Source organism: Microcebus murinus, chromosome 1, assembly GCF_040939455.1.
Source record: "Microcebus murinus isolate Inina chromosome 1, M.murinus_Inina_mat1.0, whole genome shotgun sequence".
In the NCBI taxonomy this organism is placed as follows: Eukaryota; Metazoa; Chordata; class Mammalia; order Primates; family Cheirogaleidae; genus Microcebus; species Microcebus murinus.
This window is the reverse complement of record NC_134104.1, coordinates 43,467,697-43,491,208: the sequence shown is the minus strand read 5'-3', so window position 1 is coordinate 43,491,208 and position 23,512 is coordinate 43,467,697. Positions and strand designations below refer to the sequence as shown.

The 23,512-nt window shown below is 37.8% G+C and overlaps 1 protein-coding gene across 1 annotated transcript in view; it reads left to right on the top strand.

Moving 5' to 3' along the window:
• GABRR3 (gamma-aminobutyric acid type A receptor subunit rho3) overlaps positions 1-22,791 on the top strand; it is a 44,848-nt gene extending 22,057 nt beyond the window's left edge. Inside the window, exons 5-9 of the mRNA XM_012767007.2 lie at positions 2,181-2,263; positions 3,325-3,465; positions 9,144-9,296; positions 17,375-17,571; positions 22,495-22,791. Coding sequence (XP_012622461.2) covers positions 2,181-2,263; positions 3,325-3,465; positions 9,144-9,296; positions 17,375-17,571; positions 22,495-22,791 — 871 coding nt within the window. The remainder of the gene's footprint in view (positions 1-2,180; positions 2,264-3,324; positions 3,466-9,143; positions 9,297-17,374; positions 17,572-22,494) is intronic.
• The last annotated feature ends 721 nt before the right edge of the window (positions 22,792-23,512 follow it).

Sequence of the window (23,512 nt, the reverse complement as noted above, 5' to 3'; positions counted from 1 at the left end):
GTTTGATCCTTTGCTGGCTCCTGGGAGATAATGTCCAACCTCCTAGGAATATCCAGCCCGATAACAGTGCCTTTGTTTACCTGGAGGCCTTGGGCCGTGCCAGATAGTCTATGTTAACAAGGTGATTTATGGTGGGGGCCTTAAGCCAAGTGGGTTTCAGCTGGACCTCTGGAGGGAGGAACTTAGGGACTAAGGTCAGTCACATGGGTGGTCAGCTTTTACCACGTGAAGACTCTTAGTTAAAACTGTGGACATCAAGGCTTGGGTGAGCCTGCCTGGTTGGCGATCTCCATGGGTGTCGTCATGTCATTACTGAGAGAATGTAACAGAATGGTAGCCCCTTCTCTCATAGATATGGAAACGTAAAATTGAGAGTGGAGAATACATGACAGAGGGAATGGCCTGGGGGGAAAAACACAGCAAAAAGATGTTTTCTGTCTCTTTAAAACTTCCCCCCACTCCTTTTGGGAACTGAGGCCTGCATCCCTGTCTCAGGCAGGTGGTCAGGAGGGGCAGGGGAATATCTTTTGTTCTCTGTATTACAGGAGATGGCTAGCTGAACCGTTGGCACCATCCCAGGCTCCATCCCAAGCCCAGTGGCCTGGTGGCCTGCAGAGGTCTGGGTGGGCCTCCCAGGTGGGCGGAAGTCACAGGCTTTGTCTTTGGCAGAGATGAGATGATTAGAATCATTAAGGACAATAGCCTAGAACTGAGGGCCCTCCCTTTAAAAGCCCTGTATTTCCGCTTATGAACAAGACTTTGGATTTTGACACAATCAAGTCTGCCGTTTTCTTCCTTTCCTGGCAAAATAGTAAACTACTTTTTCCTTCTCCTCAAACCACTTGCTCTTGTTCTTTTGATGTTGCCTCAAGGACAAGTGCCGAGTTTTCAATAACAAGAATTAAGCACTGTCCATATAACTCTAATAGGAGAGGACAGCTGGAAACTTATTCTTGGCCTCTCCTGAAGTCTGCTCTGTGCTCCTTTTCCATTGTTGATTTTAATCTGTATCCTTGCACAGTAATAAAGGTAACCATGAGTATAACAGTTTTGCTGAGTTCTGTGTGTCTTTCTAGTGAATTATTGACCCTAAGGGTGGCCTTGGAGATGGTCAAACACAAGAGGAACTCAAAGTTGTTGACAGCACAAGATTTTCCAGCCAACAGAGCCAGTCCAAGCCCAGTGCCAGGTCACCTGGTTCCAGGCTTGGTTCTAGCCTGGAACCTAACCACCTTTGTCATTCATTTCTTCATGTGTACAATAAAGGACTGAAAGTCCTCAGTGATCCCTTGCAGCTTTAAAGTACTAGGAATATATCAAAATGAACATGTTTTATGACACAAAGTCATCCAGATATTTCCCTGGCTTGACATTTTACTGATAACTCTTGACAGTAGAATTCAGCCCATAAAAGATAAAATGGCTCTACTCCTCTGATTAACTCGAGGGTGCCATGGGTAGGAGCATCTGTTGCCTTTGTTTTTTGTAGACCTGCTCAGGGGCCTTTTATGAACCTCTGATCTGCTATTGTGGGTACCAAAGTTTCTGCTTTGAGGCAAGATCATAGTATAACAGCCTCTGCCTGAAGCCAGGAAAATCTAGGAGGATATAAAATTTGAAAAAACAATCCTCATCAGTATGCAAGCCTATTGACTTAATAGCATCTGAATTATGCATTGTGTACATAGATCTATTACTAAAAATGCTCCAGGCTTTTCCCTCACTACTGGAAAGAGAATTTCCTCAGGTAAACTTACTTTGTGAAGGAAACCTTTACCTACAGGTTTTTTATTACCATCCCAGCCCTTCATTACTAGAGACTAATCTTCCAAAAAGCAGAAAGTATTTAAATCTATTTAACAGTCTTCTCACTTTGAAGTGTGTTTTTTCTGGAAACATCAGAGACAGAAAATGCACAGAGGGCTGACCAAGAAATAGTGAGATCAGAAGCAATTATGAGAACTGGGATTTCCTCATTAACTCTGTGTCTTAAGTAAATCACCCCCGTTCCTGGGTTTGTTTCCTTGTAGGTTATATGAACAAAAGATAGTAATGCCTGCTTTGCATTATTCTTGAAAGGCACACAGAACAGGCTAACAGTGAGAAAGCTTCAATGTTGCATGCTTATTCGGCCAGATGGTTAAATGATCTGCAGGGTTCTTTGTCTCATTCTTTTATAGGGTAACTGTTTCGGCCATGTGTTTTATGGATTTCAGCAGGTTTCCTCTTGACAGGCAAAATTGTTCTCTTGAACTGGAAAGCTGTAAGTCTTACTTCCGATGGAGTGAGTATACATCATTTGAACACACCATCACATATTTGCATGCAAATAAGCATGCTCTTAACAAGCCTTTTAAAATCTTGATGCATTATCCAAAACCAAAATGGTTATGGGGTTTTTTTTGTTCTTTACCAAAGATGATGGCAGTTTGTCTCTCAAATGAGAAGATTCAGGGGAAAAAAAAGTTTTGATAATTTACATAGTCTATAGATTCCACATTGGTTATAAAGAAAGAGTTCCCAAAAAAGGTTCATTCTTCCTAATGTAATATTATGTAGATTGACACAGACTTTTCACATTTGGAAAGCTCTAGAATTCATGTTCCCAGATGAGTCCCAATCCTCCATTAAATATACTTGGATTCCCCCAAAAAACCCAGCTCTAGACATAGACCCCCTAATCAAAGCCCTGTCACAGGGCAGCTGAGCTGGCTCCCTGTCAATCATGTTGACCCATCAGCTCCTTTTGATATAACATTTTAAAAGCTAACTGTAATTGTTCATAATGTATCTAAAATGCTGGGAATCTCAGTAGATGTCTACTCTACAGATGCCCCTCCCCAAATCCATTAGAAACTTACTATACCACTATTTGGCGTTAGAAAGAAAATTTTTTATGAGCTAGGCCCATTTTGGAATTTCATCTAATAAAACCATAGATCTAAGGGAAACTAATGGTGTGTGACAGTGAGGCAGTGCTATGGTGTCACTCTGAGGCCTGGCTTAATATTTTAAGAGAATGCCCACAGATATGGGAGCAGCTGTTTAGAGAGTTTTAACTTATTGTGTGGGCACAATAAAAGATCCACACTAAACCAATCATCAGGGTCTCATTTTTGGAGACTTTTTTTTCCTCTCTTTTTTGAAGGTGTGGGTATGATCAGTCTATTGGCAAACATATTTTTCAGCACTTAATACATATTATGTCAGTATTAAATGACATGTAGGCACTGGGGCTACAGAGCTGAATAGAACATGGTTGTAAACCTCATGGAACTTACAAGGACTTATTCCAATTATAAGATTGTTATCTTCTTGTTTTAGATGCCTACAATGACGAGGACTTAATGCTATACTGGAAACATGGAAACAAGTCCTTAAATACTGAAGAGCATATTTCCCTTTCTCAGTTCTTCATTGAAGAATTCAGTGCATCCAGTGGATTGGCTTTCTACAGCAGCACAGGTACAGCGTTTTACACAGATGATTCATCAGCATTCATTGAACATCTGTGTGCAAAGCACCGCAACATGTGAAGAGACCTGAGTTCAAACCATTATCCAATTTGGCAAATAACATCATCCCTCACTTTCTATAGGCAGCCACCTCCACATGTCCAATCCATTGCTTCCTTCCGCTTCATGGAATGCAGCCGCCTCTAGGGGATGCCTCGCTTCCACTTTAGGCCCCTCCAACCTCAATACGGCAGACAGAGTGATCTTTTGAAACACAAAGATCACAATTCTTTCCTTTTGAAGCCCCCCCAGTGTTTTCCCATCACGCTTACAACAAAAGTCAAGCTTCTCACATGATCTACCTCCTGCCTAATGCTCTGACCTCACCCACTCTCCCTACCTCCCCGCCACGACCTCCTATCCTCCCGCTCTGGGCCTTGCTGCTTGCCCATCTCATTCTGCCTGCAGGGCTCTTCCCTGGCCTCACCTGCCTCCACCTGGAATGCTACCCAGCCCCATCTTTTCAGGCCCAGCTCCTTCACTTCAGTCAGAGCTTTATTCAAATAGCTCCTCAAACAGTGCACTCCCAACCATCCTGTCTACAATAGGTGTCCTTCCTCACCATTCCCTGTCTCTATTTGTCTTCACGGGACTTACCACTACCTGAAATATGTACTTATTTGACTATGGTCTGAGTACCTCACTAGAAAGAGGGCAGGGACTCTGTCTGCCTTGTTCACCATTTCTTTCCCAGCACCTGGAATGTGCCGGGCATCTGACAGATGCTCAATAAAAATCAGTTGAATGATTTTTATTTATTTATTTTATTTATTCAAATAAATCAATAAATTGCATCATTGCCCCAAGCACAAAATCCATCCAAAATTGTACCTATATTGTGTACTCTTTACTATGACAGATATATTTCTGATTTGGCAACAATCATCCAAGGCATTGTTTAAAATTGCACTTGATCTCTGCTGTCTAAAGTTAGAAGCAGCCTCCTCTGTTCACCTCCACAACTCCCCACCATCTTTCCCCCTGCTGTATATTAGTATTCTGGGTAACTTTAGGCTGAATCTGTATAGAATGCCTTTTCAGACTCAATGAAGCCATGTTCAGACCAGAAGGTGTACCAACTGCTGCCCTTGAGGTTCGGAGCTGTCTGGCTAGAATCCTTTCACCTGTTCTGCTTTGATGGTGGTGCATTTTCTCCTCAAACATCCTCCACTCTGTCCCTAGAACTTGGAGAATAGTTATCAAGTTTTTCCCTAAAAGCCTGCATCTTTAAGAGAGAAACCGAGATTTACATCACAGAGAAACTAAATGACTTTCTAGGACCAACAGCTATTTACCAGAGGAAATGTTCTATTTCTCCCCATTATTTGTCTATGTTGCTTGGGATTCAGCAAATGATGCTATTAATTTAGATCATGTTTTTTGTCTTTTCTGATTATATAAGTAACATACATTCATTTGTTTTGATCACTGATATATCCCTGGCTCATATTAGATATTCAAAGGCTAATTATTGAATAAATTAATAAATGCTAGATAATGTGAAAATAACTCAGAAAAGTTTAAAGAAAAAACTCTTTGTAACCCTGTCTCATAGAGATAAACTGTATTATTCTGATATATTTTTCTGTTCCTCCTCCTCCTTTTCTCTTTGTTTTTCTCTATATAAATAAATATAGGTATATTTTTATCAGGATTTTTAATGTCAATTCTAAACTAAATTAATATTTACATAAAGGAATGGATGTAATGGACAATGATACATATGAAGTATAATTTATAATTTTCATTTCACTATTGCTATGATGAAATAACTTAGACACATGATAAATTGTGCATAGAACTTTACAATGTTTAATGCTAGTATAATGTGATACATATGAAGCACAGAAATCAAAAGTATTGTTTCCTGCACAGAATATATACAATATAATAATAATAGCAAGGACTTTTAAAAAAATTTTTGAAGCACAAGTATCCACTAATCTACATCCAACTATCATCTTAAAAAGAAGTTAAATTCCAGTTTCAAATTCTAACTTTACCCCTAAGTCATTCCATTGGCTCCATTATCTGTTTATTTGTGCCTATTGGCCTTTTCGAGCCCTACCAGGCAGATCCAATTCTAGTTGATTTTTGTCCTTTGTTAGTCACGTTTTAGAGTCTTTCTAAAGTCAAATAGAATACTTGCATTGAAAAACTTACTGCTTACAAAGATTATTTTAAGTGTTTAAAAATGAACCACACATCCTTAATATTCAAGTGTAGTTACAGTTTCAAGAAATAGCATTTTGTTTCCTAGGAAAAATGGAAAAAACATAGAATTAGGTCCAAGTGCACATGCTTTGTATAGCATGAGATGGAAAGTTATCCATAATAAATTAAAATTAAAAAAACAAGGTACAGAAGAATATATAAAATATAATCCCATATTTTTATTGCAGAAAGGATTTATACATATATATGTGTTTGTATATATGTGTGTGTGAGTGAGATATATATTTATATATGTGTGTGTGCATATATTTTAAAAGTCTAGAAAGATTAACAATAGATACCTCTGGGAAGTAGGTATAGATTGCGGAGATTTTCAACTTTGTTTCAACACTTTTGTCTTCTTGAATTTTTTATAATATATACATTTTTTAATGAGAAAGATTAAAATGTGCTCTAAGAGTAGGAAAAATGTAAGAGTAAAGCATTTTGAAAGTTGTTTATTCAAATATCAAATTAATAATCATATCTGGGCTCATTTAACCATTCCTTGGGTTTCAGAAAGATTGCATTTAAAAACTTAATTTTAGTTCATAAGTATGTGATAGTTTTGCCTCACATTATTCATGAATTATTAAACATAGTCTCCTGTCAGTCAAGCTCAAATATCTTTCTCAGATTAGTATCCCGTTTAAATATATTAGCTTCATCAAAATAATTTTTGATATTTTTTCTTCATTCCTGTCATTACAACTACCAACCATAACCACCACTCCTAAATCAGCTTTACAGAAAAATCATGCATCTGGCTCCGAATTTTTAAAATTTTTAATTATTATAAGAGCTGAATGTATAGTTATAGAACCTTAATTTCCATTTCATAGCTGAACAACAGGGTCCTCACATTTTTTTTGGCATTGTCTTCACCTCTACCATTGCCACTGTTCCAAAACCACCTCTACCTGGCAATATTAATAAGCAGATGAAGGCTTCTGTCCCCTCATACCTTTCGATGCTCCTCAAAATCATGCACTATAGATTTACAAAGGAAAAAGAAATGCCTCTTGTCCCTAAGGGATGAATTAAATAATTATTCTTTATCACAGCATGATCTAATGACTAAAAGTATAAGTACAAAAGAGAGATTGCCTAAGTTCAAATCCTGACTCTATCACTTATTGGCAATGTGATCTTGGACAAGTTACTTCAATTTCCTCATCTTTAAATGGGTTTCATCATACTCTCTATCTCATAGGGCCCATGATTTAACACACATAAATAACTTAGACTGCCATCTACCAGAAATAACTGTCTGCCATATGTAGATGCTCAATAAATATTAGTAAGTAGCTATCATCATCACCATTTTCATTAACAATATCATCCTGATTCTTTTAATTCAGATTGAGGACTTAGTATCAAGAGGCCATTAAATGTGACAGTCTTCAAGTATAAAAACCTTCTTCAATTTTGTATGTGGGCCAACTCCCCTATAATTGCCCCTCTCCTTCATTTCCCTGGCTGCCAACTTTCCAGCCCTTTTCTCTCCTTTATTAACCCCTTTCTACTGTGTGGCAACGTACATAATGGAGGCAGATGGACCTTCCCCCACCCAAAATTTGATTCACATGCTAAAACTGATGATGCCTTACACATGAAAAAAGGTATAAAAAAGTTAATTGCTCACATAATGAGGCTTTCTACAGAGAACAGGGCCGGCTCCCAAGCAGGTCTGACAATGGCTTGGGTTTTTATGGTGATTAGGAGTGGAGCAAGGGTGATGGTTCCTTTATGTGGGGCAGGACTCGCATGGATTGAAATTCTCATAGGTGTGAAAAGAGGGAGAACCCAGGTTTTTTATGAGCTTGTTCAGATGTGGGGCAGAAAGAGAAGAGAAAATTGGGCTTGAAAGCTATCAGCAGTCAAACATCAAAAACGGAATCAGACTTTTTATTAAACTACTCAAAATGAAGGCTCCACGTCTTCCCAAGGAAGCACCACCTTTCCTGGTAGGTAAAGTGACTCTTCCCTGCCTGCACCTGCAGCTACAATACCACCCTAGTCTTCCCTTCCCTGAGGAACCACAAGACAGAGCAGCACTTTTCCTCTGTGGTTACTCCACTCCCATCCCCACCCCCAAAGACAATTATTCTTCAGACAATCATGAGTAAAGAAAGGATGCAATTACCTAAATGTCTTTTGAGAACCTCAGAACCAGGTAAAGAAGAAAAGGATAATGAGCGCTTAATTGAGAATAGGATACTAGGAGTGGAGTCCACCATGCAGCATAGGTGTATTTCTTAGGCCAAGATGGCAACGTATTTGCCTGATTCATGTAATAGGTTTGCCATCTTGGGTTTCCAAGAAATTACTTCTGAGACTAGCAGAAGAGTTCTCTAACTCTGCCATACCTATGATTTTATTTTATAATTTTTAACTCATAGTCCCTGTGTTTAGAATTATTTTATCTCAAAATAAACAGCATTTCTCATAGAAAAATTAATCTTACCACTTAGTCTAAGGTAGGATTAACCATAAAATTTATTATCATATTCACTAATTTCATTGTTCATTGCCTTATTGTAGTAAATATTAATATTGACATCACAGTTATTAGAGATGCATGAGACAGATAAGGGGAAAAGCAAGGGTAAAGTGTTATTTGTAACCTGGCATTCTGGTTGTTACAGAATGGCCCTCAGAGAAACCCTGTAGATGGTCTGAAAATATGGCTTTAAACCTCCTTTTATTCATTGTGAAAAGGGAAACCCGAACAAAATATGTGTGTGGATGTGACCACAGCTGGTAATTTTGATTAGCACAAGTAACCAATGTTACCGACATGAATTTATATAATTCCAACAAGATATAAAGAAACATTATCATTTGGTTACCTTTTTGTAGATCTTTCATAGACAAACTATGGTGCTCATGACACTTTAATAAAAATAATTTATGGATACTGTTTCCCCTATTCTTTGAATTCCTAGCTGCCTCAGTCCCAGGTTGAAATCCAATGACCTAGTACCTACTATGAATATTTTTCTCCATATAAAATGTTTTTCTTCATTTCTTATGGCTACTAAATGGTTGATTGGCTCTTTCATGCAGACATCAGTCATGTATTGAAGAATTTCCCTCTTGCAGAAACGTGCAAACACAATGTATTGTGGGGAAAGGTCTTTAGAGGCCATCCCACAAAATGTAATTAGTATTTATTCCTGAGCTGTAGGTATGGAAGTTAAAGGGGACATTTGAATCAAATAATTAAGCAGACTTCAGTTCAGTTGGTTGAACAAACATTGAGGAAGTGTAAGGCCCAGCTAAGCAGAGATGAGTATGTCAGTTTCCATGTCCCCTAAAAGCTTAGAGTCTAAGGAAGCATGTTGTGTCACTAAGTGTAGTGTTTCCAAGAAGAAGCTTGTTCTAATTGAAAACTTTGGCTTTTTTTCATAGGTTGGTACAATAGGCTTTTCATCAACTTTGTGCTAAGGAGGCATATTTTCTTCTTCGTGCTGCAAACGTATTTCCCAGCCATGTTGATGGTGATGCTTTCATGGGTTTCATTTTGGATTGACCGAAGAGCTGTTCCTGCAAGAGTTTCTCTGGGTAAATCTTTCCCCATCTTTGTAAAATATTAACATGGGAGAAAGGTTAAGGGAGGTAAATAAAAATGAGTGATGTATGGGAAGGAAAAGAGAGTGGTAGTTTAGCAGGGATACTTAGAGATGCACATTCAGGTTAAAGCATTTATCTTGACAGCTTCAAGGACAAATTGTAAGTGGGTTTTTTCCTTGGGAACCCGGACTCTAGGGATGTAGGCTGTGCTGACTGATATATAGCTGGGTGATAGTAAGAAAAGAGGATGAAATTATGAAGCATGAACAGCCTCACTTTAAAAATTTATCTTTTCCTTTTCAAAAAAATCTTCCTATGCATTATTCAAGTCCACTTAGCTTTGCATGGCAAACCCTTACATCATAGAAAGAGGACTCTTCAGACAAATTCACACTATATAGTTGGTGTCTTGATAACAAATTACTTTGGTGGGTTGGTGGTGAGGGTGGGGAGTACTTGAATTTGGAAACATGAGTGCTAATTGGAAATTAGGGCTTAACCCAAAGGCCAAAATTAGAATCAACCTTGGTGGAATTTTAGATACTGCGGTAGGTTAGTTGGCAAGAGATTTTAGGTTGGAGAGACATTGCCAGCCACATTAAGTCATCGCAAAGAGTGATTATCTACTCCTTCTAGCATGTTGTATGTCCCTGTCACGCACATTGATTTATGGAAACCATTTCAGACCCACTTAGCAGTTACTGAGTCCTTACAAAGTGGAAGATGCCAAGCTGTGCACTTAGATGACTTGTTACTTAAATGAGAACCCAAGCGATAACCCCACTTGCTTTCCTGGCCAGTCAGGGCAGAGCTCCCTCATTCCACCTGATTTTGTTCTTTCATTTGAAATGTTCTATCTAGAGAGAAGATTGTTATAAGTGGTTCACAATTATTGTAATTATCACACAATTCATTCCAGAAAGGGTGGTTTCTAAGTTAATGTTCACAAATTATATGCATACTTCAAAAGATCATTTGAAAGACATCAATTATTAATATCAATAATTTGTTCACCTCTTTCCCCTATTAAAAGCTTCAATCCACAAGCATTTGAGGCTTAAATGTCTTCAAGAAAAAAATGAATTATTACATTATCGTGACTGTTTCTTCACATCGGAGCATTTGTGCCCTGACCTCAGTGCTGCAGCGTAGCAGCACAAACCCAAACAGGAGAACAGGGCACATTTCCAGGCCTCGAGACAGGATGAGAAAGGCAGTCAGTTTGTAAAGGTTTATGAACATGATTTTCAGTCAGATTCCTGAAGTTGACTCTCCGCTCCTACACTGTGAAAATGACAACAATAAGAGCTAGTTTCATGGCAGGTTGGAGTGAATAAGAAACACTGAAATACACTTAAGTCACCCCTGAAATTCTGTGCTTCTATATCTGATCTCTTAAGGTTAGGAAATTGCTATGCAGATTTATGTAAAATGATCTGCAAACCAGAATAGGCTCTCTCCCTTCCCACCCTTTTTTTTAAAAAAATAAATAAATAAAGAGACCAGCAGTATTCCTATAACATTGCTATCCTCTCAGGCTTTGCTCCCTACTGCCCTCATGTTTCTTTAAATGAGACTTTGCCCTCAGCTAAACTCACTATTTCCAAATGCTATGCTACCCAATTCTCTGGAAGGTCCCTATGAATACTCTTCCCTTATCCCACCTGCCTTTACTCTGCTGTTCCCCTCCTTCACCTTCTCTAAAACATTTGACAATATTAAGCATCCTCTCTAAATCCAGAACCAACGGTAGTGGTCAAGAGTCCAGCATCATCTTTCTCATCTACAAAATGAGGTTAATACTACCTTCTAAAGGTCACTATGAGAATGACATGGGAGAATTCATGTCAAGTGCTGAGCTTGACAGCTTTCAGTGTTTGATAAAACCAACCACACACACAATGCATTAGTTTTCATTGCTTTGCAGTAGTCTAGTTGTTCTCCTCCCTTAGACTTTTCTTTCCTTTCTCTTTCCTGCCTTTTACTCCTTCTACTCCTTAAGTATGGGTAACTCCCTCCCAAGGATCTGCTCAGTTTTGATTATCTTATCAAATGGAACAAGCTTCTTGGTTCCAACTACTATTCCTATGAAAGTAAATCCCAAATCAGCATCCTTATCTCAAATCTTTCAAGTTCCATTTGGGTGGTCCCAGTTGTATGCTGGACTCAGTATGTTCAAAACTGAACAAAGGACTGTCCCTTCCAACTCTCATCTCACTTACTCTTCACTTTCCCCATTCTGCTTAGGGTCACCCAGTCTATTGAGTCTTTTATATTTGAAACCTCAATTTCCTTCTTAGTTTTCAGCAGTTGTTCTCAAACTGTGGTCTTAGGACCCATTTACACTTTTAACAATTACTGAGGACTTCAAAGAGCTTTTGTTTTGGGGGGTTGTATCTATCATTATGAGCCACATTAGGTGTTAAAACAATTTTAAAACATTTATTCATTTGAAGCTAGCAATAATAAACTCATTACAAGTTAACATGATAACTATATTGTATGAAACACAATTGTTTTTTGTAAAAGAAAATTTTAGTGAGAAGATTGGCTCTTTTTACATTTTTGCAAACCTTTAATGTCTGCTTTAAAGATGCTTTGAAGAGGGCAGCTGGATTCTTACCTGTTCATTCAGTCTATTGTAGTAGGTTTTGGATGAAATATAGGGAGATATCTAACTTTATCTGCAGTTGGAAAAAGTAGTTTTCAATATTTTATTATATTTTAATAGTCTTTGCAGATCATTGTGGGTAGTATTTCTTCATATTACACCAAAATTCAGCAAATGATAGTTTCTTAAAGGTTAGTTGCAATGTGGAATTGGAAACCATCTCGACAAATTTTTTCTACTCTGTTAGATTAAAATCCATTGGTCTGTCCTGTTATTTGAATAGATTTTTTACCCATGAATTCATCATTCAGAAAATATTGGTCCACTGAGTTATACAGATCTTCCAAATGGTTATGTAATTCATTACACCAGTTTGGATCATAATCTCAAAAGAGCCAATGCCAAAGGCCATAATCCTGAATGTTGAAATCTCAAAAGATCAAAATCCTTGAAGTCTAAATCCCTAAAGTCTATAATCTCTACCATTTATAATCCTGAAAAATCACAATCACAGGATAGTTGCATCATGTTAGGCTAGCTTTTATGGACTATCTATGCCCATAATCTATCCCCATAATATACTTTTCATATGTGCAATTTTAGTTTTAGTTTTTTTTGTTTTGTTTTTTCTTTTTCTATTTTAGTTTTTGTTCATTGTTTTAAATTGTCAACATTATATTTTACAATTTGCTGTGTCATGTATTTCATCTTTGCAACATTTCCAATACTGAAGGTATAAATTGTACAGATCCTTTTAGAGCAGTGGTCCCCATCCTTTTTGGCACCAGGGACCAGTTCCATGGAAGACAATTTTTCCAGGGACATTGGGGGAGGGGGAGGCAGAGCTCAGGCAGTGATACAGCTGATAAGGAGGAGAGAGGCTATAAATACAGATGAAGCTTTGCTTCCTCACCCACACTGCTCACCTCCTGCTGGGTATCCCCGTCCTTCCTAAGTTTTATGGCAGGGGTGAGGTGGGCAGTGGAGCTCTGTGGCTACTCCCTAACAGGCTGCAGACTGGTACCATTCCATGGCCCAGAGATTGGGGACCAGTTTTAGAGAGCTCTAATTCATTTTATACATTCTTTGCATATTTAACTCCACTAAAGTACGTTACCACAATGCTGACTTTGTATGTAAGCATTGTACGTATGTAAAAATGTTGAAATTTCTTCTATAAGTGAAACAATGTCCTCTTTGAACAGCTGCATTTATTTGTTTCTCAAATAAATCCCCTTTTAAAAAATGTAAAATCAATGTCTTTTTAAAAATTTTTTAAATACTTTTTTTCCAGAATTATATTTTTAGGATTTTGATCTTCTAAGATTGTGATTTTCAGGATTTTAGACTTTAGAGACTTTGATCTTTTGGGATTCCAGCATTTGGAATTATGGCATTTGGGATTGTGTCTTTTGGGGTTATGGTTAGCTTCCCCTCTTTACCTGTGTCTCTTTGTCAAAATCCTGCTGTCTTTCAATAGCCAGAAACATTTACTCAGGCTCCGAACACATGAGGTCTCTTCTATATTTGAACCACATGGCACTTTGTATGTCTCCTAAAGTAACTTCTTTTTGTATATTCTCTATTTCATGTTTAGCTATGAAATAGAGGAAGAAGCAGGGTAGCTTTTCTTGTCTCCTCTATTAGAATGTGAGCTCTTTAAGGACAAGGATCATTATTGCCATTTTTTTGTTCCTACAGTGAGTAGCACAGTGCCTTCGTGTGCGTAGTTTATGCTCAATACACAGTTGTTAAGTTGCCAGTGGTTAGCCTACCATATTTTTACTGCCTGTGCTTAGTTACTAACTGGCAACAATAAAGGGTAATTCATTTGCTGGTTAAGACTGTCCCACATTTGCCATGTTTCTGGTAAAGAACTATATAGGGTGAGTAGCATAGAAGTATCAATTGTGATTAGAAAAACCTCATAAGAGATAATAGCTATCATACTTGGAATTTGTGATGGTTCAAAAATACTGTTACATCTCTCCATTCCAACTGGTATGGAAAGAGTATGAGACAATCATACAATTGTTCAAGTGTGTTTTAGCCCTCTTGGAGGGAAGAGTAGTATTATACCTTCTCCTCTCACTTCTACCTCGCTCCTGCTTTCTTTGTCTCCATCATTTTTGCTTGGCCCCTATGCATGGGTATGTTCTTCCCTATATAGCACATTAAGTAATGAGGTCATTTACTGGGAATCAGATATGGCAGAGGAAGGCAACCAAAGTTTTCAGGCCTATAGTCACTCGTAAAGAAAAATGTTTTCTGACAGAGGATATGCCATATGCCTGGAAAAGTGAATACTTATGGAACTGGATAAGGGCAATTCATTTTACCATCATAGGCATTACAACAATTTCTAATGATAGTCACTGGACTCTGGCACCACCTGTGTGGGAAAATGGTTGTCAGTTTCTGGCCATAGAGCAGTGTTAGAATACCCAACTCACCTTCCTTTCCTTCATATAATATAATATTTTCTTTCTGCCTAGGCCTATAGGGAAAACATTTTTACTCATTTGTAGATAAATGTAAATATCCCCTCCCTTCAAAAGAACTACCTGCAACACAGCTACTGAAAAGGTGAACAAACTCAATAGTTGTATAAGTGATGCCCGTCCGTCCTACTGCTGTCACACTGGTCAACAAACCTTTCTGCCTTGTACAGCAAAAACGGCCAATGAAACACAAAGATGAATAATTCTTCCCAGACTGTAGGGTTCTTAGGACCCCATGCATGTCCCTAAAAGTTAATACAGTGAAGCTACAAGAGCTCAGGAGAATTCAGTCAAAGGGCCAGAGTAAATATTTTCTCATAATGCTTTCCTAACTATGCATAGCGATATCAGTAGGTGGGAAGATAATTTTCTAATCTCAACACATGACCTTCCTTTGACTAAATGGTCGCTTCATATAATTTAAAACTCCTTTATTGGGATGTTAACTTTAATGGGTTTGGAGGGAATACTATTTGTCAAGATTAATGTATTTCTGAGGGATGGCTCAAGACATAATAAGTGTGTTTAATGTAGCTATAATACTCCTGACTTCAAGTTCTGTTGCTTTAGGAATTTATATATCAGTTTTCTCATCATTCACTCCCTCCTTACCCGACAATCCCTCCTCCTCACTCTCTAATTCTTTTTTTTATTGTCCATTTTGAACAAGGAAAATCTAGAATGCTGGTTTTAAAATAAATAGAGCTATAGTAAATTAGTTGGACTAAGCACTGTTTTAAAGAAAATGACTGATAGTTTATTGCTCTCTGGCAAATGTAGATAATTTGATTCATTTTTCTTAGCCCAGTAGTCATGAATTTCCGATACATGATGAGGCTGTTCTAGTGTGTATACTTGTGTGTTTGGTTGAAACTCTTATTTCATCCACTAAGCCCCATATTACTGTTTATCAAAAAAATCGTTTTATCTTCCATATCTTAGAAAACCAGATAGAAAAGGCATTTTAAAATTTTTGAACTGTTAAATCAGGATTCCTTCATTTTCTACTATAGTGAAATCTTGAAGGAAATAAGACATTTGGCCTATTGAAAAGCATAAAGTGGTTTCTTTGTTCCTCTTGACAAAAGTCTACACTCAATTTTATAGCATCTTATCCTAGAGATCCTCTATATAGAGAATTGGTTTATAATCTTATTACCTTTATAAGTCCAGAATGAGGGGCAACAGATTTGTATGTAAAAATTGTGGGTTCTAAACTCAGACGGAAAGGTTTGAATCCTGCTCCTGACAAAATTTGGTTTAATTACTTAACCTCTCTCAACTCATATTTCTTTTCTGCAATGTGTGGCTAATAATTATTTACCTAGGTGTGTGTTGGGTAAATATTCAATAAAAGCACGCAGGCTTTATTTAATAATCTTGACTTCAGCTATACCTGCAATGTTAATAAAAATTCCACATGTTTATGTAGCAAATATGTTTTGGAGCCAAGGAATGCAAAGGGCATACATTGATATGCAGAATGTTGATATTAACATTGTAGGGGGGAACCTGGGACCCAATGAGACAGTGGCCTGTGTTTAATGTTAAGAGCTAGAACAGCATTTGGATTTTTTATCCTGGAACTCAAATTGGTGTGAAGGTGAGATTTCAGGTCCTCCCATGATACTATAAAATTGCCAAGTTGCTTTGGTCTTGATCACACAAACTAAAATCTTCATTTGAAATAGAATGGCTCTATAGAGTTGTCACTGTGTTTGATATAGGGCTCCCTTGGATGAGAACCCTGCAGAATTATTATAGAAAGGATAGAGATGTGTTGATGAAAGGAGTCCACATGCTGTGTCTGTACATTTAGGAGTAAATCATGGTGCTCTTCCTGCTGTTTGGGACTCTATTTGTTGACATTAAAATGTTCTTACAACTTATAAAAATCATTAAGGATTCCATTTGCACCTCCCTGGTGGGAAGTTAAGAAATAAAACCATGCCAGACAGTGTACATTTCAAATATTTACAATGGTATACTTTCTCTCCAGGCAGTACTCTTGCAATATCCCTCTGAGAAATTAGTGTAGACACTGAACGGCCCTCCCCAAGGCCAGCATTTTATTAAGGAAATCTGAGTCACTTCTTCTCCACTGTCCCCCAGAATCCTGATTTTATATCTGATGCTCATACTAGAGAACAAAAGAATAAAGGAAAAGAAAAAAAAAGGAAGTTGAAAGGGAAGGCAGCAGAAGGAAGGGAGAAGAAGGGAAGACGAGGAAAGGTAGGAGAGGGAACAGAAGGGAAGGCAAGGGAAAGGGGGGAAAGTCACTGGAATTTAGCAGTTACTCAGTAAGTGTTCACAATGAGCTGAGCCTCTACTGCCACACTTAGTTTTGAATCTCAGTGGAACTGTAGTTTCATTAACAATGATCAAAGAGACTAACAATGGCTTTTAACTATTCTCTATGAAAGAATAATATAGAGAATAGCAATCTTTAATGATACTAAAGCTCACTCAAAGAAATAAGCTCCCCTGAAGCATGAAAGATTAAAGGTACACACAAAGGCAATTTCTTAACAGCAAAAATTATAAAATGATGGGAAAGGTTGGTGGAAATGATTTTAGAATTTCTATCCAAAAAGAATTTTAAAAAATTGAACCCCTGCTTCCCTTTCTGAGATGGTTAGAAGAGGCCCATTTGAGGGTAGGAGGCAGAAATGGCAGACTTTAGACTATGTGAAGTCTTTAAATGGAGGAAAGGAAACATTACAGACAATAGGGATGAGAGCAAGGAAAAGAGGTGGAAAGAGAAATCCAATGAAAGCTTCTGGCTTAGGCTCAAGATGTGTACTTGGGTAACATGCAGAGATGTTCCACCTCTTGGATCACCAGACTGATGCTGTTCCCACTTCTAGTGAGAGCATGCAACAACTGGTATGATCCAGCACCAGATCCAGGAAATGAATGGTTCTGTCACTGAGCTTGTCACTATGCTTGAATGGCAGGAATCACCACAGTACTGACCATGTCCACGATCACCACCAGCGTGAGCGCCTCCATGCCGCAGGTGTCCTACGTCAAAGCAGTAGATGTGTACTTATGGGTCAGCTCCACCTTTGTGTTCCTGTCAGTCATTGAGTATGCAGCCGTGAATTATCTGACCACTGTCGAAGAGTGGAAACGATTTAAGAAGAGAGGGCAGGTAAAGCCTTGATTTGACTGTCAGATCCCTTTTGGAATGTGGAAAGAATAATCCCTTGTATTAAGTCCATATGCCTTGGCAAGATGAAAATTTACAGGATGGTGACAATTTTAAATAGTGAACTTTAATCTCTGCTCTGTGCTGGCTGGTTTCTCAGCATCCTCATTCACCTTCACCAGGTGTTTGAGTGTGTGAATTTCTCTCAGTATGCTCATCTCCCCTAACTGTAACCCCTGGAATAGAAGGGGTTGATACAAACTATATCCTTTCAGGTGGATAACACTGAGAATGATGATGATAACAGCTAACATGTAATGAGGGTTTATTATATATTGGCATCATGCCAACCACCTAACATATATTTTGTCATTTAATTTTCATAGTAACACTGAGAGATCAGAATTTTATCACCCCCCAAGTACAGACAGGTGGTAACTTGGACAAGGTCACATAGCTAAAGAGAGAGATCAGGATTTGCTTCTAGGTCTCCTTGACTCTAAAGTCTGTGCTTTCAACCAATAAATGATATGTTTCTCTCCACCAACAGCCAGAATTTATTTTCCTGGCACTTGGGAGAGTGGTAGACATAAAAGGAGGTTTTTCTTTCCAAAATATCTTGGGACTAAGGTGCCTTCTGGGCACTAAATGTTATGACATCCTTTTTGTGACATTACTTGATATGTGGATTGATTCCTCTCTGCTTCATTTCACAAAGAATTTGGGCACCTGTTCCCTGTTCTTACAAGAACTGACATATGATATTGTACTTCAGAAACCTAACTGATAAGTCATTCATTTATTTACCTATATTTAAGACTATGTGTGTATATATATACACACATACACACATAGACACACACATGCACATATATACATACACATGTATATAGTATAAACAAATATGTGTATATACTATAGTATATATGCACATGCACACACAATTTCAATGAACTGTATTCACATTGGTTTAAGAAATTCTTATGTGAGCATTTATATACATCCAAAATATTATTTAATATTTTTTATACTTCTAGAGAGAGCATTTCATACTTTCAGTGAGTTTTTATATCCCCTTCTCCACTGAATCTGTATCTCAGCTCCCTGATGTAGGTTGTGCAGAGACTATTATCTCTGTTTTATAAATGAAGTAGCAGAGTTTTCGTGAAGTAAAGTTATTTGCCAAAAGATTCACAGCCAACAGAGCTGCAATTGAATTCAGATCTCCTGGAATGCTAACTTCATTCTTTGATTTTATATCCTTTGAGTCAAAGCTCTAATAGGAGCTGATTTTGTTTCATTGCAGATAAAACATTCCTTTTATTGACACTGTGTGGCTATGTGTGACTGTCACACACACCCCCACAGTGAGTGCTATGCAGGTGTGAGGGAACTGGGCACTTTTAGACCAGTGTGTAGCAGTGCTGAGTGCACCTCATCTTGTTAAGACTCCCAGTAGGTCTGGGATGCAGTAAAACTGCATTTCTGACAAGTTCCAGAGGATGCTGATTCTGCTGGCCCATTACCCACACTGAGTAACAATGATATGGATAGAATGAAGGTGACAGGAAAAATTGTGGAAAGAGGAAAAGAATTTTGTTCCTCTTTTATTTTGTTTTTATGCAGTTTGTGGTTAACACGAGAAATAGACACTGAAGTAATTTTGGCCCACCTCCATCTAGTCCTTTGACTCCACAATATTTACATTTCCCTGCCCTACCTGCCATATGGCACATGTTCACAATGCTTGATTTTTTCTCACTTGATGGTGTTATATACAATCTTCTTGTGTACCACTATAGAGATTCTTTTGAGTTAATAACCACTGGTTTTTTAAAAATATTTTTTGTTTATTTTTAATTATGAAATACACACAATTTAGAATTTTTATCTATATTTAAGTGTGCAGTTCAGTCATGTTAAGTATATTTTCATTTTTTGTGCAAGCAATCTCCAGAGCTTCCTCATCTTGCAAAACTGAAACTCCATGCCCATTAAACAACTCCCCATTCCCTCCTCCCTTCAGCCCCTGGAAACCACCATTCTAAACATCCTTAATTAACTCAAAGAAATGCAATTATTTCAAAGAAATGTCCTACTTGCCATTCACATATTTTGGGGATAAAATGAAGAAATGATTTGGAGTCAGAAGTGATGCCAAACAGAACTCTACCACATCCCAGTTTTGTGTTCCAGGCTAAGTCTCCTAAACCTTGTTCTGCATTTGCAAAATGGTGTCATCTCTTCCCTATTTACCTCATAGGGCTGGTATGAAGATCAAATGATATAATAAATGGGTCTGAAACCTTTGCAAATATAAAGTGCTATACAAAGGTGAGTTTTTGCAGTGCTTAGTGCCCAGAGCATTCACTCTGAGGGAAAAGGAATATTAACAGGGATAGTGGAAAGAGGCCAACTGAGATGAGCAGCCTTGGAAGGAATGGCATGGCCTAGGGGCATGGTGAAGGACACTCCACCCTGAGGGGCAGGGTGAAGGACATGTCTGCAGGTGTGGGGGCTAAACCATGACACCTCTCTCGTATATAGACCTGAATTGGAAACCAGCTTTAGAGAAAGATTCAGAAGTGAGAGCTAGACATATGGATAGAGATATAATAATTTTACCTTTGTTACTGATAAAGCACTTTGGAGAAAATTGCTTACTAAGATCTGTGAGCAGGAAGGCTTATTAGTATTTCATCCTTAGCTTAAATGTCCTTACTCTCTTGGTCATGGCAAAGCTAGAAAATTCTAGTCTTTCCCTGTCAGGGCAGTTTCCTTGTACCTCATTTCAGGGAACAGAGCTGAACACCAATGCAGACACCAAAGTGAGGACTAAAAGGGGACTGAAGCACATGCCAGTTTTTTTCTCCAAAACTGCTAGGGTAGGGCTACTGAGGGATGGTGAGAAGGGCCTGCGATGATGTTAGGCCTCCCCATGGAGTTCCTGCCTGTGAAAACAGAAAACATGAAGTCAGGTAAAACTTGTTTACATCACTCACCACCCCACCCCCACCCCCACCCCCACCCCCGCCCTCTACCATCTCTCCCTCCCTCCCTCCCTCCCTCCCTCCTCCCTCACACACACACACACACACACACACACACACACACACACACACACACACACACACACACACACACACACTAACCACCTCCCAGATACCAAGAGCTAGGAGAACAAGGGCTATGGAAAACCTATCCCTAGTCTAGCTGACTATTGCTCAAAAGCAAGAGAGGTAGCTATGTTCTTTCTTATCCCTTCATCCAAATATTTTCTTAATTTCAAGACCTAGAATTCAGCAAAAACAGCCAATCTATGGTTTAGATACAATATGCCTTAGCTGTGCTGATTTATGGGCTGGAGTGAAAAATTAAAGACCCATTCTAAAGTTGTTTCTATTGAAACAACCAACTTATGAGCTTATGGATTGTCTGAGGAACATGACATACAAAAAAAAGTAAAAAAAAAGCTTGTGGAAAATAGCAGCAGCCTGTTGCATGGACTGGTGCAAGATTTGATCAATTATATACATCGTTCTAGAGGATCACAATGGAAAAATGAAATGGCACCCTTTTTCTATAAAGAATATATGTTTTCTTTAACACCCTAATGATATTTTTGTTAAGACAAAAAAGTGTTCAGCTGGTGGAACAGCTCAGCAGTGTTTTCTGGGTAGGTAGGGAAACTACTGAAGAGATGGTATATAGTTATTCTATCCTTAGATCCAGAATTGAATATATTATTGATATTGTTGGCTATCTGAGGTTATTCAGTCTTGATCTCATTTCATATTTATTTTGTCTATTTTTATTTTATTATGTAAAATTTCCAAAATTAAAAATGAGGGGCAGGATAACTCAAGTATGGGCCCCTGTTAGTTCACTGACTACACAAAATAGTCTCCATGTGTTTTGAACTCAGTAAAATATTAGGTTTTTAAATCACTATGAACCCAATACACATTTTGGCAGAATTTATTCTGAAGCCTCCAATTTGAATTCTGAATAATTTCATCCAGTAGTAGCCTCTCCATATGTGTTCACTTTTGAACTTCCCTACAGATCAAGAAGTGATGTTTTCTCCAAAAGCAATTAGTAACAGCTGCTTTATAGACACTGCTTTAAACCAGTGAGAACCACAATCTCCCTCTGAGTAAAACCTTAAAGAAAAATTTAGTTTTGATTCAATCAGCCACAGAAGCCAGAAGCATTGATAACTTGCTCCTTCAGAAATATAAATGAATTTCATATTGTTTAATTGGGCTGTGTTAGCATCATTTATAGGTCCTTTTAAGCAAAAATGAGAAAGCCTGGCCAATTTACATTTAAATGGAGTAGCTAAAATTTCTCCCTAAGCCATCCCTAATTTAAACATAAATGGATCACCAGATGATATTTTTCTGTTTTTGGACAAAAAAAATGCATTGACTGGACACACTACTATATTCTCTCTAAAGAGGAAAAATAAGTTGAAAAGCAAATCCAATTGACTTATATTGCTCTTCAGATAAATCATATTCAACTTCAACTCTCAAACTTATCATGAACCATTCATACTACTCAGCAACAAAGGAGAAAACATGCACAGCATATAACAGTCTATCCGGCCAGGACTAAATTAGAAAACCCTGACATCATAGTTGTGTAACATTTACTTGTATGATAATAAAATATCTCTATGGAAATAAATAAAAACCTCCTTGCTAAATCCCTATTAAAAACAGGATCTGTAAAATGATATTTTCCATTTATTATTAAAATGACTTTTAGACACCAGAATCAAAATCAGAATTCTATTCTTTAAGCAAAACATTCTTAGCCTTGATTGAAATTACCTATTTTAAAATCAGATTCACATTTTTACTGTAATTCCTATTCATAAAACCATATTCATGACCTACTAAAAAAAAGTCTTTTTGATAGATTTCTGGAATGTACAATATTAATGCAGTTCAAGCCATGGCCTTCGATGGTTGTTACCATGACAGTGACATGGACCAGACTTCCTTTTCTCTGCACTCAGAAGAAGACTCCATGAGAGGAAAATCTCCAGGCAGCCCTGGCACAGATTCATCTCGGGTAAAGAGAAGAAAATCCCTAGGAGGACACGTTGGTAGAATCATTCTGGAAAACAACCATGTCATCGATACGTATTCTAGGATTTTATTTCCCATTGTGTATATTATATTTAATTTGTTTTATTGGAGTATATATTTCTGAAGAGGAATTTTTAATGTCCAAAGCTTGTATTAAAATCAGATGATGTTTTGAAAAACAACTCTTGAATGTGAGTTGGACAGTACCAAATTGAACTGGGAAAGAGCCAGTTGAGTCTTTTGTCCTAGAGAAAACATGAAAGCTGAATGATTTACATCTAGGAAAGAGTTTAAGGTCCTGGGAGAATTTGACTCCACAAATAAGAGTCACAGACATGTGTATTATGGGGAAAATTTTTTCCCAAAGAAGGGCTTTGTAACTACTTCATCTGGACCCTCCTTCTATCTTAATGAAAATATTCTTTATTTAACTATGGAATAAAGCTGTAATATGACAATAATTCAAGAATGTTTTATTTCATAGTGCCAGCCCAGTGTCAGAGCTAGTGGAGCTGAATCCTCTTAGGGGAGAACATCCACGTTGTGAAGGTGGCACCACCCACACTCACACAGCTGCATCCCATGAAAAGCCTCCTTCTCCATTTCTAATTAAGTCTTTAGTCTTTTTAAGTATTGTTTCATATGTTATTGAGTCCAATGAGGGGGAAAAAACCTAAACTTCACTCAATGTTCCCATCCTCGTGTTAAATTAATACATCAATCATCAATAATAATATCTTGCATTTTGTAGATGAGGTATAGCTTCTTGGAGGTATTTAATTAATTACTTTGTTCAACAAGTGTTTATTGACCATGTACATATGCCAGGCACTTTATTAAGTGTT